Raw genomic sequence first — 16,840 nt, 5'->3', positions numbered from 1 at the left:
ATTATGAATGCTGGATTCATAAACATGTATCTATAATGAAGTACCTCTTGAGCCTTCAAATTTCTGTTTTCTGAAAACTGCACTTCATTCCATACCACTTCGACACCTTCTTCTGTGTCCATAGCAAGAAAGGCATAATCAATACCTGGAACATCACGCTGCTCTACCTACAAAAATATTTTATAGTGTGTTTAAATTAAAACATCTTTTTTAAAATCATTTAAGCATTAAAGGGGCACTAGCTATGATATATATAAAAAAATAAAGTATGATTTTTTTTAGATCAATCATTAATCGAATTAGAATAATGAAATAATAATTTGCTTTTAGCAATCAATTTTCTTTAATTTTGTTGAAATAAGCGATTAAACATAATTTTTGACTGATTCACTTGCAAGTGAAAATGTCATCATCATTCTAACCGGTATTCATGTGAACTTCAAGTTAACCCCTAGCTAGAGATTGACAACGCATGCATTGTACGTGTACTGGTTATTTAAAGAAAAAGAATGTCAACAATGAAAATGAAACTACAGTAAATCATTTGATTACTAATTCGATGCACATAAAATCATTCTTATATGATTAAAAACAATGAGAAACATCTATTTTTAATCTATAAAATGAAATCAAACAGACCTATAAAAATCCAATTGCACGTGTTGGTTTAATCTATTCGTATCTTTATTTTTGTTTACATCGCTTATTTGGTCATCTGAGGTCAAATCGATAGTTAATTAGATGGTGTCTGGACTAAAATACACACGAAACGAACCTATATATTATCTACCCCATGCTCTGTAAACTGTTTATTTTAGACTTTTGATAGTTTGGATAAATGTTTTACATGGTTATAAACCAAATATGAGAATTTGAGTCAAATCGGTTACAATGAATTTGACAGTTAGTGCCCCTTTAACATATACACAGTAACTTCATTGTATCACCACAGTTTGTTCCTAGCAATTCGTAAAAACCTTATCTGTAATGTACTATGTACATCATGTATACACAAGACTGTTTATTAAACATTGCAATTTCCACAGTATAGGTGCATGTTATCCTCAAATAAAACAGCTGAGGACTATAACTTTTGAAGAATACCACGCAACAAATATTGTGGATAGCAAGTAAAGAATCACTCTAAGTGTTTTGACATTCCACAAAGCAAAACACCACAATATTCAAACTCATTCTTTGTAAAGACAGTGATCGTGTGGAATCAGCTAGACAACACTGAAGTGCACTCATCAAGAACAGAGAGCTTCAAATCTGCTCTCACGCCAATAAATCGGTGGCAGATTCTCAAACCGTTGAATTAAAGCCAGTATTGGTATTGGCAAGGTATTCATACAGGTACAGAATGCACATTAAGTGTTGAATTACCCTGGCACTGATTAGACTTGCAGTCTATCTTATGATTTTAATCTTAATTAAATTTTACAGTCACCATAATAATACAATACTAGAATCTAGGTCCATTCGCCAAAAACATTCCAACAGATTTAGACAATTTATTATAAACAATCAATTTGCCAAATGCAGAAAGTATCAATCAACTATTAGCGGAGTACATAGAGGAAACAAACCGTTTTAGTGGATAATTTAATACAAATTTCTTTTAATTTTTAATATTTTTTAATTTTTCATGCCATTTCGATAACCTCATTAACCATTTTTTTCTTTTTTTTTCACTTGATACATTTATATAAGTCTATAATATTTTTAAAGCGCCACCTACAATATCTAAGTACAAAGGAGAAACTACACTAGTGATAATAATTTTACAAGAGAGGATAATTCACAAGAGAGATTACTCTGTCATCACGACAAAGATTGAAGATTGAAGATCAAAAACATGTTCACGCCCATTCATATTCACCCCTTTAAGGCCCTTATCACTTTGGCACTTAAATTCTATTTCGCACCCTTATGTTTTTATGTTTTTGTGTTTAATAAATTATTTTATAATGGAGTTTTGGTAAGTGTATTGCTATAGCCTCGGCTATACCATATATGGACCATAATTTGGTATTCGGCCTTTGGTTTCTTTTTGTATCCTTTTTTATAAGTTCTAAAACTTTAACTTTTATTCTGTGGGTTGTGTTGGTGTTAGAATAGTATTAATGGAACAATTGAGTTTTTCAAGAAAAAAATAATACATTTTGATTCACCGTTTACATGACAGGAAACCAAACAGAAAACCAATCTATATTTTCTTTATTTTGTACAATATATTTCAAAAGACATAAATGAACACCATTACTAGTGTTACTTGCTTCATGTTAATATTTAAAATTTATTTTCAATGTTTTTTTTAAACGCGACAGGAAACCATAAGAAACCGAAAGCATTTTTTTAGTTTTATTTTATTGCAAAATCTGCTTAAAATAGTCTGAACAGTATACTTTTTCTTAAAATCCATCTTAAATGTAACAGTATTATAAAACTCCTAAATATGTGCTTGTTTTGAAAACAATTAGTAATAAATAAATTTGGTGTATTTACTGTCTTCTGATTGGTTAAAATTATTAGTTTTATTTTCAATGTTGTCAATTTTGATGGCGACACGCCCACTCTGACGTTGTGTATTCATACGCCAACATGTGTGTACGTTAATTGTTATTGTTAATATAAATAATATAAAATGTTCCTTGAGCCTTATTTTTGATAGAAATTTATTTATAATGAATGGCAATAATTTATTTTGATTTTATTGAACCATAAAACTAATTTTTGACTCTTCACATTTTACATAATCCGCTTCGCGGATTATTCAATGTGAAGAGTCAAAAATTAGTTTTATGGTTCAATAAATTCAAAATAGATAATAGCCATTCATTAACAATTTATTCAGAAATTTCCATATTTTCTTCATTGATACAGGATACCATAATCGTTGTATCTTGATGTTTTAGCCAAAAAAATGTATTTATATTTGGTTTTGAAATTCCAGTTATATACAATTTATTCCAAATCATTGGCAATGTAAAATTCTTTAAATCCAGTAAAGAAAAAAACTTTTAACTTGGAATTAAAATCTTTAAAATAGGCACCATGTGATATTTGTGACCTGTACACCATCTACATGGTTTCCACATTTTAACCTACTTTAGTGGGCTAAAATCAATAAATTACTTCCTTTCAAGTCATGCATGGAAAAGTTTACTTCTCCTTTGACAAGTTTATTGCGTTTCTGAAAAGTGTTTGCAGAACATGAATAAAAAAAAATAATTAAAAATTGTGACAAAGATAGCAACTTTGTACACTCCAAGTGTAACGGTATATTAACATGTATTTTTTATTAAGTTATCTTTATTCACCTAAAATATCCAGTAATATTTACTGCTGAAGCAAAATCAAGCCAACGAGCATCGGCACAATGATAAGAGACGTAATGTCGATTGAATTTTCAAAGGACCCTTTACATCGTTATCAGGAAACAAAGTGTGTCATAACGTCTGTCAAATCTGAAATCGATTTTGTCAAGTCATTGGGCATTTATTTTCACACAAGATCGTATGTAACATTATGCACATAGGAAAAACAATAGACCCCCGGTGCAATCTCTTTGAAAATTGTATTTTCCTTTTTTAAACAAGACGAAACAAGTCTACAGATTATGTTTGCTAACATCCCGTTGGAAACAAAAACAATGTTTATACCTAGTATTTCATACATCTGGCCGCAAGGGCGTGATCACATGTTAGTCACATGTTTCACGTATGACCGGAAATGATTAGAACTTAACGACAAAAACAATTTTAATAAAAAAAAAGGAAATAACTGGACTTCAGTTTCGTTTGAAATGTAACGCATAACGATAACGTCATTTTCTAACTTAATTATTACGAAGAACAAAACTAGAATGTAAATCATCTCTGATTTACCTGTTTGAACATCTCGCGAGAGTTCATATTTGCATATTGTTATAAAGAATTCTATTACAACAAAGCAGATTACATCATCTAAAATTTGCGTTACGAAATTGGAAACCAAAGTAACGCTAGTGTTCTTACACCTGCTACAGAAATACTTATAGTTCTCGGCATTTTCTTCTGACTATTCTAATTGGTCGATGTTCTTTATTATTTGAAAGCAAAAGTTACGAATTTGCCGGTTATAAATCAGTCAGCGTTATGCACTTCGGAAGCGAAAAGTAACGCGAGAAACGACACAAAAATACTGTCGTATAATCTTTGAAATTTGTTAATTTCAATTTTTTTTCTAGGGAAGAGTAGCATACACTTGTATGTTGATAAAAATAAAGGCTTCTTTAGATGTAGTTACAACTTTTCTTACAGTAATACACATTTTTATCACTTTTCTATCGTTATAGGAAACGAGCCCAATAGCAAATTATGGTCCATATACATGTACATGATGTAGTACAACTGCTATGACTATTGTATTCCTTTTCCCAAATGTTAGTAATCTTGTAATACATTTAAGTGAGTGATATTTCATAGAAAAAGTTTTCAATCTGTATCAATATAAATTCTGCCAATGTAGGCACTCCTCCAAAATGAAATTATGAAGATAGTGAAGTAAATTTGATTATTTTCTTACTTCTTCTCTTCTTTTCTGCCATCTGCCACATGGCGAATATTCTAAGACTTCCCCTTCATCTTCAGACTCGTCAGCACTGTCATTTTTTTCTGGTTGTTCCTGGTCTACATCTCCCATGTCAAAGTTCTTATATGAACAAAATTTCTGATCATTCACGAAAAATTTATTTACCTTCGGAGCAGACGGAAATTGGATAGATCACAACTTCAGCAGCAAATATTAGAATAAAAATAAACAGAAATGAAAGAGTCGCGCCCTCCAGGTTATATAAAAAGGTAAAAACTTATCAATATTGTTCATGACAATGGATTCATTTTAAGTAATCCAATTTCCACCTCTTGTTTAACATATAATATTTTCGTCGGACTTGTTATTTGATCACATGACCAATGGGGAACTAACCGCGAAATACACATGTGGAAATCTGGAATGTTTACCAAAGATATTGACTAATTTAGCGACATTATGGGTGTCTATTTGTCGACGCCAAACACTGAAAAAATTTCAAGTGACGAAACATGTCAAGGTTTCAAATATGGGGCATCTTCAATGCAGGGTTGGCGAATGGCGCAAGAGGTGAAAACAACATCATCATGATCAAAAATATTATGACCCTTAAAAGTCTAAATTTCTTAGTTTTGCTTGAACGACTTCCATTGAAGAAAACAATAAAAAAAAATCCATGATAATGTCTTAAGAAATGTTGTCAAATACACTTTAAAAAGCTACATAACAGTCCATTTATTGTTTAATTAAGTCAGTTGCTTTCATTTTAACTAGGCAGTGTCTGCGCGTACCCGCATGCGGGTACGAATAGTCATATTGACGGTCTTGGCTGCGCGTACCCACATCTGGTTTTCTAGTAAAATGCTATAGGATTGGGAAATGAAATGTGAAATATATACGGAAATTATCTATAATATGGGGATTTCGTGTATAGTCGCCGTCAGCTGAAATTCGTAGCGGTTATCGGTAAAAATAATTAAACTATCAATCGCATTCACTCGAGATATAGTTTTTCACATTCCATTCATAAATCGCAAAAAGAAAAACCACTACTGACCTACCTTTTAAGTGATCACACTGTGAACAATGTAAGGCCTATCTGCCCAAAACGCTTCTGGATTTAGATCCTTTGAAATACCTTTTTTTTATGCTTATTAAATATAATGTATCCCTCATTTGGTATAGCGTCCTGCTCCGCCATCAATCCTGTTATGCAGTTTCGTCATATACTTGATGATGTTTTGCTATGTCCTACGTCAATGAAAGGACATAGATTTGAGCCAAAAATGGCCATAGAGTAAATAAAGGACATAAATGTGAAATTATACAGGACATAGATTTGGAACGTCTGACACAATATTAAATAGGACATAGATTTGAGGCCGGACATAGATTTGAGGCTTGCATATATTTAGCCATTTTCTATTATAAAAAATTACATCATACCCTGGATAAAATTAGTGTTTTGTAATCAATTTTTTTTTAAATGAAATAAGTTTGCTCAACATCCTTGACAGTCTGTTGGGTTTCAATCTTTATTGGCATTTAAAATTAGCTAATGCACGGAATTACCAGATATTTGTAGAACTGTCAAGAAGGGGGTTTCTTAATTTTTGACACAAATTTCATAAATTCTTATAGTTGATATTCATCAAGGTTTCTTGAAATTAAATTATGTTGTGAATTTTTTTCCACTATAATAATTGTTTATTGGGTTTTTTTTAAGTGAAAGGTACATGGATACACAGGATGTACCACAATCTTTTAATTGTGGGATTATTAGGGCCCCGCCTTCAGGCGGGTCGCCCTATAGTGATCAGTCTGTCCGTCCGTCCGTCCGAATCTAGAGAACCATTATGATTTCATTCTTTATACTTTACATGTTTATTAACCACCACCAGAGGGCGTGTCATGATGTATATACAACTTCCTAGGTCAAAGGCGGGTCGCCCTATAGTGATCAGTCTGTCCGTCCGTCCGTCCGTCCGAATCTCGAGAACCATTATGATTTCATACTTTATACTTTACATCTTTATTAACCACCACCAGAGGGCGTGTCATGATGTATGTACAACTTCCTAGGTCAAAGGCGGTTCGCCCTATAGTTATCAGTCTGTCCGTCCGTAACACTTTAACTTTGTGTCCGCTCCATATTTAGAGAACCATTATGATTTCATACTTTATACTTTACATGTTTATTAACCACCACCAGAGGGCGTGTCATGATGTATATACAACTTCCTAGGTCAAAGGCGGGTCGCCCTATAGTGATCAGTCTGTCCGTCCGTCCGTCCGTCCGAATCTCGAGAACCATTATGATTTCATACTTTATACTTTACATCTTTATTAACCACCACCAGAGGGCGTGTCATGATGTATGTACAACTTCCTAGGTCAAAGGTCAAGGTAAAAAAACTTTGGTTTCAGTTGACAACCCTGTGTCCTGTGGTGAAGATCGTGTTCGCTCTATATCTTGAGAGCCGTTATGATTTCAAAGTTTATACTTGACATGTATATGAACCAACAACAGAGGGTGTGTCATAATTTATGAACGACTGTCTAGGGCAAAGTTAAAAGTCAAAAACTTTGGTTTCAGTTGACAACCCCATGTCCTATGGTAAAGATCGTGTCCGCTCTATATCTTGAGAACCGTTATCATTTCAAAGTTTATACTTGACATGTATATAAACCAACACCAAAGGGTGTGTCATAATTTATTTACAACTTCCTAGGTCAAAGGTCAAGGTCAAAAACTTTGATTTCAGTTGACAAACCCATGTCCTATGGTAAAGATACAATTTTTTAATGCACATTATTCACAGCGGGGCCCACAGAGATGGCTCCCATCTCAATGATATCTAGTTTCTTTTAATCTCCATTAATTGCAAATCAACTTTTTAAAGCCATTTATTTGTTATATATATATTTGGGGTTCATTAATTTAACAGCTTGTAATTTGATAGGTACATTACACATGTGCGAAATTTTGAAAATTTCATTTGCCCCAAAAATATATACTGATTTTGTTTTAAAAACAGGAAAATTTAATATTCAGCTGTTTCCTGAATTTCTGAAATTTTGTAGGTTAAAGTATTCCCCTGGATAAGTTACTTCGTTTAAACCTCTTTTTTTATTACTTGGTTTTAATACAGACAACTGCTGTGAAAAGTTAGGGTCGGAGGAGGTAAAAAAAATCAATCCTTTTTAAGCCCACCCAAATTTGTACTTGATCTAAAAACTAAACTCATAATAATCCTGCATTTTATTGGTCACTTTTGGTTGACTAATAATTAAAATTTTAAAAAAGCTAATATTTAAAGAAGTCCAAATTCATCACTAGAACTGGTATCTTATTTCTTCCTAATGCCAAAGCACTCATAATAAGAAACAATAAAAATTTGTAATAAAAATAATAGTCCCCAATTTATCACTAGAACTGGTACATAACATCTTCCCAATGATGATCAAATTGTATTTTAAAGTTATCAACGATCTTTGCAGACACAACTTTTTCGGGTAAACTATTCCGATGGTTTATATTATAATATTCGTTGGGGAAAATGTCACTTCTTATTTATAATTTTTTTCGTAAAAAGCATTGTAAATATTGATCTGAGACTGAGAGTGTCTGTAAGGATATAAGGGCATGAAGGGGGGATATCAAAGATTGAGAACAATGTTTTATTCAATGGCACGTAGGTTTCAGGGGAGTGAAACACACGTTTATGTAATTAGTCTGCATCATTTGAAAGTTTTATTTGGAATGCGTCGTTCATGACAACAACAGAATTTAACACAAAACAAAACTTTTTGAAACTCCTTAGATTATTTTTTTACTGCACTCGAAAATTCAGGTCGGCGGAATAAAAACAACATGAAATCTAAAATTTTTATTTTATTTCACTTTTAGACAAAATCAGGTCGACAGATCCGTAAACCAACTTATAAAAAATAAAAAAGCCTTATATTCTTTTCTCATACTAAAATGAGAGTCATTGATAAGTAAACAAATGTATAGTGTTCACATGTTCAAGGTTACAAGATAAACACAACTTATTGAATAGTATTTAATTTGATTAATGATATATATATGTTTTAATATGCTATCAAAACTATGTTGTTACATTATCATTATCATATATATATATATACATGTATATATCTGTTGTAGAGTTGACACTGGTTCAGACGTACTTATAAATATAATTATTTCTGTGACTGTATCTTACGTTAATTTGTAGGATCCTTTATCATAGATAATTTAGCTGATCTGTAACAATAACATCTTCATGCCTTATATATCATCATCATGTACTGTATTACGACACTAGATTAAAACCGACGAGGAAAGGTAACACCAGGCACCTGAAGGCTTCAATATTTATGAAGCCCAGGTGGTTGTTAGGTCTAGTGCGCCGGATACAGTGCAGGTGATTTGGTGTCTCGATATCTCAGAAGCATGGGTTCAAATCCCGGCGAGGGAAGAACAGAAAATTTGCGCAAGCAAATCTAAAGATCTAACATTGTTGGGTTGATGTTTAGACGAGTTATATATATATATATATATATAGAAGCCCAGGTGGTCGTGTGGTCTAGTGGAACGGCTGCAGTGCAGGTGATTTAGTGTCACGATATCTCAGTAGCATGGGTTCAAATCCCGGCGAGGGAAGAACAAAAAAATTGCGAAAGCAAATTTACAGATCTAGCATTGCTGGGTTGATGTTTAGACGAGTTGTATATATATACAAGTCTAAATTGAAAACTCCGTTCAAACCTATGATTGCGTTGGATAAAAACCGCAATTTTTATACACATGTGCATGTAAAACAAATTTCGTTGTAGAAGGGTCTAAATACAGCACAAACAACATTATCCAAAAGACCAAAGAAGTGAAAAAGTATATTTAAAATAGACGCATTTGACTAACAGGTCGAACAACTGATGTTCTTAAACCCTGCTGACTGTCATTGGTGATTGCCAAATAAAATTGATCACGAGATGTAACAAAATGGATCTTATATATATTCCTCAAGAGTCTCTTCTCGATAAATATTCTAGATGTCTTGATTTTGTGTTTTTGGGAAAATTAGACCATCCATATTTAATTCTATTTTTTTTTGTAGGATGCTCATAACTGTTTACTGGAGTTTGATGAAAATACAGCTCTATTTGCAGTTTATGATGGTCATGGAGGTAATTATAAACTGAACAAATCCTGTATTGAGATACTTTTAAGTATAATTTGTGCAGAGAATCACAACTAATTCCTTTTTATACAAAATAAAACACGAAAGGTTATTTTTGATTCTGTCAGTCATGATATTGGAGCTCAACAGAGGAGTGTAAATTTTTTCTAGTATTTTATGAGAGACGCAGAATAATCAAAACTTATGTTACCTTGTATCATCTTCGCTAGCCAAGGGTTACGATCCACTTCCCTTCTCTCCACCCATGGTAGAAAAAGCCAACATTTGTGATAACAATGTTGCGCCATTTATTCCAAAAACATTATTATTGACCAATGGTAGCACTTGAACTCTCTTTAGTTTGGAGGTGAAAACACGGTAGCGTCTAGACTCTACAAACTTGGAAGCAGGAAACGAAAATATATGTTGACATTCCAACATTTGTGTAAGAAACATACACAGGGACTTCTATTATTCGTTTGAAAACATTTAAATTGTCACTAAATATTGTTGTATTGTTTGGGGTGTAAAGAAATTGCACAATCAGCATGTTGCAATTGATTACCAACATTTTCTATTTTTACATGTGATCATGTTAGGTGCTTTTTATACGACCACAAAAACATATTGGTATCACGTCGTCGTCGTCAGCGTCTTCTGAAGATGGATGGTTTCCGGATAATAACTGTAGTGTAGGTAAACAAAAATCAATATAAAATTTTAACACAATGTTTATAACCACAAAAGGAAGTTGGGCTTTGGGGGTTATGGTCACTAAGGTTTAGGAATTAGGGGCCCAAGGGGCCCAATAATAGCATTTATCTAGTGTCAGAACAATAAGTTGTGTATAAGAATTTAAATTGTTCCGAATTTGTACCACAATGTTTAATACCATAAGTAGAAGGTTGAGATATATTTGAAGGGTTATGGGGCAAACAGTCTAGGAAAAAAAGGGCCAAAAACGCATTTTTGTAGTTTCAAGTCAATAAATTGGAGTTATCTTTCTTTGTCCAGAATGGTTATTGAATCACCTAAAACCAATGCTCTATATAATCTTTGAAATTTTGAGTTATCTTTCTTTGTCCAGAATAGAAGTTGAATCAAATTAAATCAATGCTATATTTATAATACTAAAATTACGAGGTCCAATTTGTCAGCTGTCATCACGTAAAAAACGATGGATCAAAAAATTCAACTTTATAACTAATATAGTACAAAGGTGTAGATTAAAAATTACACCACCCCAGGCCCTTTTGTTTTCCACTTAATTAATATTGCCAATAATTAAGAAGTTCCGGGTCGAGTCCGATACTGATACCAATAGTATATTCACCTGTTACCTATTACCTTATCTGTACGTTCCGCATCTGACAGGCGCACCAACAAACGGTGTATTCAGGATTAATATGCTATATACACGGGTCATAATCACAGGGTTGACACTACTAAATTGTCAAATTGTTACAGGTCTATTGTAGTATTTTAATCAGTAAGACTTTCTAAGATAACAATAAGAATACTAAAAATCTGGACTAAAAAATAAGGCGTATAGGTACAGTTTTCAATTTGTTAGCGGGCATGACGTAAAACAGCGAATCAAAGAATTCAACTTTATTTATAACTAATATAGGACAATGCTGTTGATTAAAAAATACTCCATTCCAGGACCTTTTGTTTTCCAAATAATTAATATTACCAATAATTGATAAGTTCCAGTTCGACGGGTTCAAACAGAAAGATTTGAAAGCAGAGAAAACTGTGTATCTTATAATCGGCATGACTTTATCAGATGACAATACTAATACTAAAATAAGGCTTGCGCATAGTTATATACTTTAATTCAGTCACAGAACCGCGATATCACGGGTGTGTTCTAGTACAATATACAATGCAATATTCACTTTTTTACCAACTGATAAATTAACGCAATCTTTACAATTCAGTGATTACATGCACTTTAATTACCATTTTAGGGTTATGCCCCTTTACAAGTGGATAGTTGAAAAAAAATTTAGTTTCTGTTAGTCTCCTAACTTAAGTTTGTCTCAACTAAATTTAATGAAATGTATATAATGCTTATTACCTCTAAACTCAGTTTAAGTTCAATTTTTGACAGCTTCACTTTTACAGTTCTTGAGTTATGTCCCTTTATAACGTTATATGCTAGCGGGGGCATCATCTGTGTCCTTTTGAACACATTCCCCATTTATTTTTTTAGAAGTTACTATTAATTAATATTAATTATACCCCCACTTTGAAAAAAAGGGGGGTATACTGTTTTACCTCTGTCTGTCCTTCCGTCAGTCTGTCAGTCAGTCCGTCCCTCCCATGAATATTTTTCCTCACATTTTTCTCAGGAACTACACTACCAGGATTTCTGAAATTTGGTTTCAGGCTTGATATAAGTCAGCTATACTGTGTGATGCGTTTTCAGATTCATCACTCGACAACTTCCTGTTTACCGAACACTTGTATCATTTTTATACGACCGCAAAAATTTTAATTTTTCGTCGTATATTGCTATCACGTTGGTGTCGTCGTCGTCGTCCGAATACTTTTAGTTTTCGCACTCTAACTTTAGTAAAAGTGAATAGAAATCTATGAAATTTTAACACAAGGTTTATGACCACAAAAGGAAGGTTGGGATTGATTTTGGGAGTTTTGGTCCCAACATTTTAGGAATTAAGGGCCAAAAAGGGCCCAAATAAGCATTTTCTTGGTTTTCGCACTATAACTTTAGTTTAAGTAAATTGAAATCTATGAAATTTTTACAAAAGGTTTATGACCACAAAAGAAAGGTTGGGATTGATTTTGGGAGTTTTGGTTCCAACAATTTAGGAGTTGGGGGCCAAAAAAGGGCCCAAATAAGCATTATTCTTGGTTTTCGTACAATAACTTTAGTATAAGTAAATAGAAATCAATGAAATTTAAACACAAGGTTTATGAACACAAAAGGAAGGTTGGGATTGATTTTGGGAGTTTTGGTCCCAACAGTTTAGGAATTAGGGGCCAAAAAGGGGCCCAAATAAGCATTATTCTTGGTTTTCGCACCATAACTTTAGTATAAGTAAATAGAAATCTATGAAATTTAAACACAAGGTTAATGACCATAAAAGGAAGGTCGGGTTTGATTTTGGGAGGTTTGGTCCCAACAGTTTAGGAATAAGGGGCCCAAAGGGTCCACAATTGAACTTTGTTTGATTTCATCAAAAATTGAATAATTGGGGTTCTTTGATATGCCGAATCTAACTGTGTATGTAGATTCTTAATTTTTGGTCACGTTTTCAAATTGGTCTACATTAAGGTCCAAAGGGTCCAAAATTAAACTTAGTTTGATTTTAACAAAAATTGAATCCTTGGGGTTCTTTGATATGCTGAATCTAAAAATGTACTTAGATTTTTGATTATTGACCCAGTTTTCAAGTTGGTCCAAATCGGGTCCAAAATTAAACTTTGTTTGATTTCATCAAAAATTGAATAATTTGGGTTCTTTGATATGCCAAATCTAACTGTGTCTGTAGACTCTTAATTTTTGGTCCCGCTTTCAAATTGGTCTACATTAAAGTCCAAAGGGTCCAAAATTAAACTAAGTTTGATTTTAACAAAAATTGAATTCTTGGGCTTTTTTGATATGCTGAATCTAAACATATACTTAGATTTTTGATTATGGACCCAGTTTTCAAGTTGGTTCAAATCAGGATCTAAAATTATTATATTAAGTATTCAGCAATAGCAAGAAATCTTCAAGTGCAATAGCAAGCAATTTTCAATTGCACAGTATTGCGCAATAGCAAGAAATCTTCAATTGCACAATATTGTGCAATAGCAAATATTTTCAGTTGCACAGTATTGCGCAATAGCAAGAAATATCTAATTGCACAATATTGTGCAATAGCAAGAAATTTTCAATTGGAGTTATCTTTCTTTGTCCAGAATAGTAGTTGAATCAACTCAAATCATTGTTTTATACAATATACAATGTATATTCACTTTTACTACCAACTGATAAATTAAAACAATCTTTACCATTCAGTGATAACAAGCACTTTATTTTACATTTTAATATTTTATGATGTATTTAAATGAGTAGTTATTGTTGCAAACTCCATTAGGAATTTGAAAAAGGGAAAGGGGGATGTGAAAAAAAAAATGGGGGGGGGGGTTAAATTTTTCTCATTTCAGATTTCATAAATAAAAAGAAAATTTCTTCAAACATTTTTTAGAGAGGATTAATATTCAACAGCATAGTGAATTGCTCAAAGACAAAAAAATATTTTAAGTTCATTAGACCACATTTATTCTGTGTCAGAAACCTATGCTGTGTCAACTATTTAATCACAATACAAATTCATAGCTGTATCCAGCTTGAATGTTGTGTCCATACCCCAAACGTTCAGGGTTTGACCTCTGCGGTCGTATAAAGGTGTGTCCTGCAGAGCATCTGGTTGATTGGATGCAACCAGTTACGGCTGCAAACAATGGAAATCATTGTCTTGTGTTTCTGAAATTCTATCTCAATCCGTCAAGGGTGGAGAGAAGGGAAGTGAGTCGTAACCCTTGGCTAGCAAAAAATGACCTTGTATATACATTTATAGATTTCTTTGTCAGAACTTCATATTTTACAATTGTAATTAAAATCAAACTGTTAAAACCCTAGTCAGGTGGTAATGTGTAGGGAAATGTAAATTTCAGACTACTGACTGGTTCAATTAAAAGATAAATCAGTACTGAAGAAAAAACATAATTAGACATTTACCCAAGTTGAGTAATGTCTCAATAATGTGACAATCATAAGCTGCTAGACTAGCTGTTCTCTGATTAGAATTTTAAAGTAAATAAATGAATAAAAGTGTTCTTCCCAGAGCCTTTTAGCATCATGGTAATGTGATGCTATAATCTTCAATGTAATGCTTTCTGTAGTGTTTTTTTTTTTATAGATTATGTTATGAATGTGATGCTATAATTTTTAGAAACAAGATGATATTTCAATTTCCCCTTTTTACCAGGATGCTAAATGAAATATCTGGGGAGAACACTGATTATTATAAATAATATATGTTATGCATATATAAAAATGTATATATATTGGTTTCAAAATGACAAAATATTTATTAGATTTAAAAATTAACTGCCTTTGTACCTTTATATCATTGAACAGAACTTGTATGAAATTATTTATTATGTGTACAGATTTGATCTATAGAAAGGTTATGTATGATGTGACATAGTTTCAGTTATCTCCCTTGGCTACTATCAAGTGTGATAAAAGAACACTGGATCCTTATGATGAATCAAGCAAGACTAAAAGAAATCAAAGTAGGTTAGAAACAAATGTTACAAAATTCTATTGGGCATTTTACCTATTTGAATTTTGTTGATTTATGAAGGTATTTGAGCACATGAACCTCAAATATGGCAATAAAAGGGAACTAACTGTTGCTAAAATTGGATAAATTGAAACCCATCTATACGCTTAAAAATCTGATGGTGTGTGTTTCTGTAGGTTGGATTTGCATTCAAAACCTCAACAGACATTTTTGATATATTTCAGGTGCAGAAGTAGCACAGTACTGTGCAGCTAATTTACCCCAATATATTAAAGAAACAAAGAGTTATAAGGAAGGAAGATTTAATGAAGCATTAGAAGAAGCATTTCTGGGTTTTGATGCCATATTAACCACCCCTAAAATTGTTCAGGAACTGAAAGTATTAGCTGGAGTGGAATCTGATGATGAAGGTTAGTCATCCCTCATAATCACCAAAACATTACATTTTCAGTTTGCGAGTATTAGATTGCATTGTCTTTTAATTTGTTAAAATTATTTTGTTTGAATTTCATAATATGGCTGCTGGTTTGGTCTGTCATAAACAAAATAAAACATTTATTCTTGATCTTATTATTATAATTTCAAATAATTATTTTATTTCAAAGGAGATCCTGCAAAGAGTCTCAAACAACAAAGAACTGAGGCAGAACTTCTTCGACAGGAAGCAGATATGCCTATTGAGGAGTTAATGGCAAAATATGAAGGTGAAGATAGTGCTCAACCTAGAACTAGAATTTTACGCAAAAAAACTCAGGTAAACTCACCTGTGATCAAACCTAGAAAATTTCCTTTTCCTCAAAATGCAAGTGAACAGGATATAGACACAAATGAGAACTCTGAAGTTAAATTAGAGGATAAAATATCAAATGGACATGCTGAAAATGAAAATAACATTAATTTAGAAAAAGAAAGTCAGATGAGTAGTTCGCTCTCATCGTCTACATCATCATCATTATCATCATCAGTCCAACAGGATGTAGTTAGCAGTTCAGCAGACAATTCATCTAAATCACCTTCAGAAGACCCATCTCAGTCATGTAGTAGTTCAAGCCAGAAGGAGGAAGCAACCTCTTCAACAGCAGACGGTTCTAGTCAGAAAGGTCTAGTTAGATCTAAAAAGACCTTAAAAAACCTGGAAAGCTCTGGAGTAAGCAGCTCAGACTCAACCCAGGTAAATAAAAAAAAAATTATAGTTAGGTTTACCTTTTTATATGTACAATTTTTACATCCTACTTCTCATATAAAATTCTTAATGACTCGCAGTTATATAACTTGTTGTGAAGATTCTTCTTGGTAAGGGTAACAATACATTATTGTGGAGGTAGATGAAGGTTCAATGTCCGTCCCTTTGTTCCTCGTTTTGTTTATGATGACAGTGTAATAACAGAATCTAGACACAGGACTAAAGATCTGAAAATTAAGTCATTGTGCGAAGTTATGCATCAAATGAGTTACAAACTTGTTGACCAAAACAATGTGTCAGAATTGTTGGCTATTTGAATTTGAAATTTGGAACATTGGAAAGTAGGTACATCTCCTGTAAAAAAAAAAGGGAATATTGAATTTAATTTTCTTGAATTGTTTAATGCACATGCATCAGGTGAATAACAAACCCAAATTGACTACCATATTTTATTGCTTGAAATTGCTTGATAACCAAATTCCAAGTCTTTTATCCCTATTTTTTTTTAGAAAAAACAAGCACAGTACCATTTCTTTAATGCTTTTATTTTGTGAAGCTCTAATCTCAAC

At 32.6% G+C, this 16,840-nt stretch overlaps 2 protein-coding genes across 10 annotated transcripts in view; one reads left to right on the top strand and one right to left on the bottom strand.

Moving 5' to 3' along the window:
• LOC139517781 (nuclear receptor-binding protein-like) overlaps positions 1-4,968 on the bottom strand; it is a 34,000-nt gene extending 29,032 nt beyond the window's left edge. For 4 of the 8 annotated variants that reach the window (XM_071309208.1, XM_071309217.1, XM_071309227.1 and 1 more), the window contains exons 1-2: positions 4,570-4,785; positions 45-167 (exon numbers count right to left, since the gene is read on the bottom strand). In XM_071309208.1, coding sequence (XP_071165309.1) covers positions 45-167; positions 4,570-4,686 — 240 coding nt within the window. In that variant the 5' untranslated portion in view covers positions 4,687-4,785. Of the gene's footprint in view, positions 1-44; positions 168-4,569 lie in introns of all 8 variants that reach the window. The other 4 variants (XM_071309263.1, XM_071309244.1, XM_071309258.1 and 1 more) reach the window with 4 other exon arrangements.
• The window catches only part of LOC139517755 (protein phosphatase 1G-like), a 28,335-nt gene continuing 16,424 nt past the window's right edge, over positions 4,930-16,840 (top strand). Inside the window, exons 1-4 of one of the 2 annotated variants that reach the window (XM_071309139.1) lie at positions 4,930-5,145; positions 9,699-9,768; positions 15,313-15,498; positions 15,694-16,259. In XM_071309139.1, the coding sequence (XP_071165240.1) occupies positions 5,035-5,145; positions 9,699-9,768; positions 15,313-15,498; positions 15,694-16,259 (933 nt within the window). In that variant the 5' untranslated portion in view covers positions 4,930-5,034. The remainder of the gene's footprint in view (positions 5,146-9,698; positions 9,769-15,312; positions 15,499-15,693; positions 16,260-16,840) is intronic. The other variant, XM_071309147.1, reaches the window with a different exon arrangement.

This window comes from Mytilus edulis, chromosome 1 (assembly GCF_963676685.1).
Source record: "Mytilus edulis chromosome 1, xbMytEdul2.2, whole genome shotgun sequence".
Taxonomy (NCBI): domain Eukaryota; kingdom Metazoa; phylum Mollusca; class Bivalvia; order Mytilida; family Mytilidae; genus Mytilus; species Mytilus edulis.
Note: the sequence above shows the minus strand (reverse complement) of the source record. Positions and strands in the feature narration are given on the sequence as shown.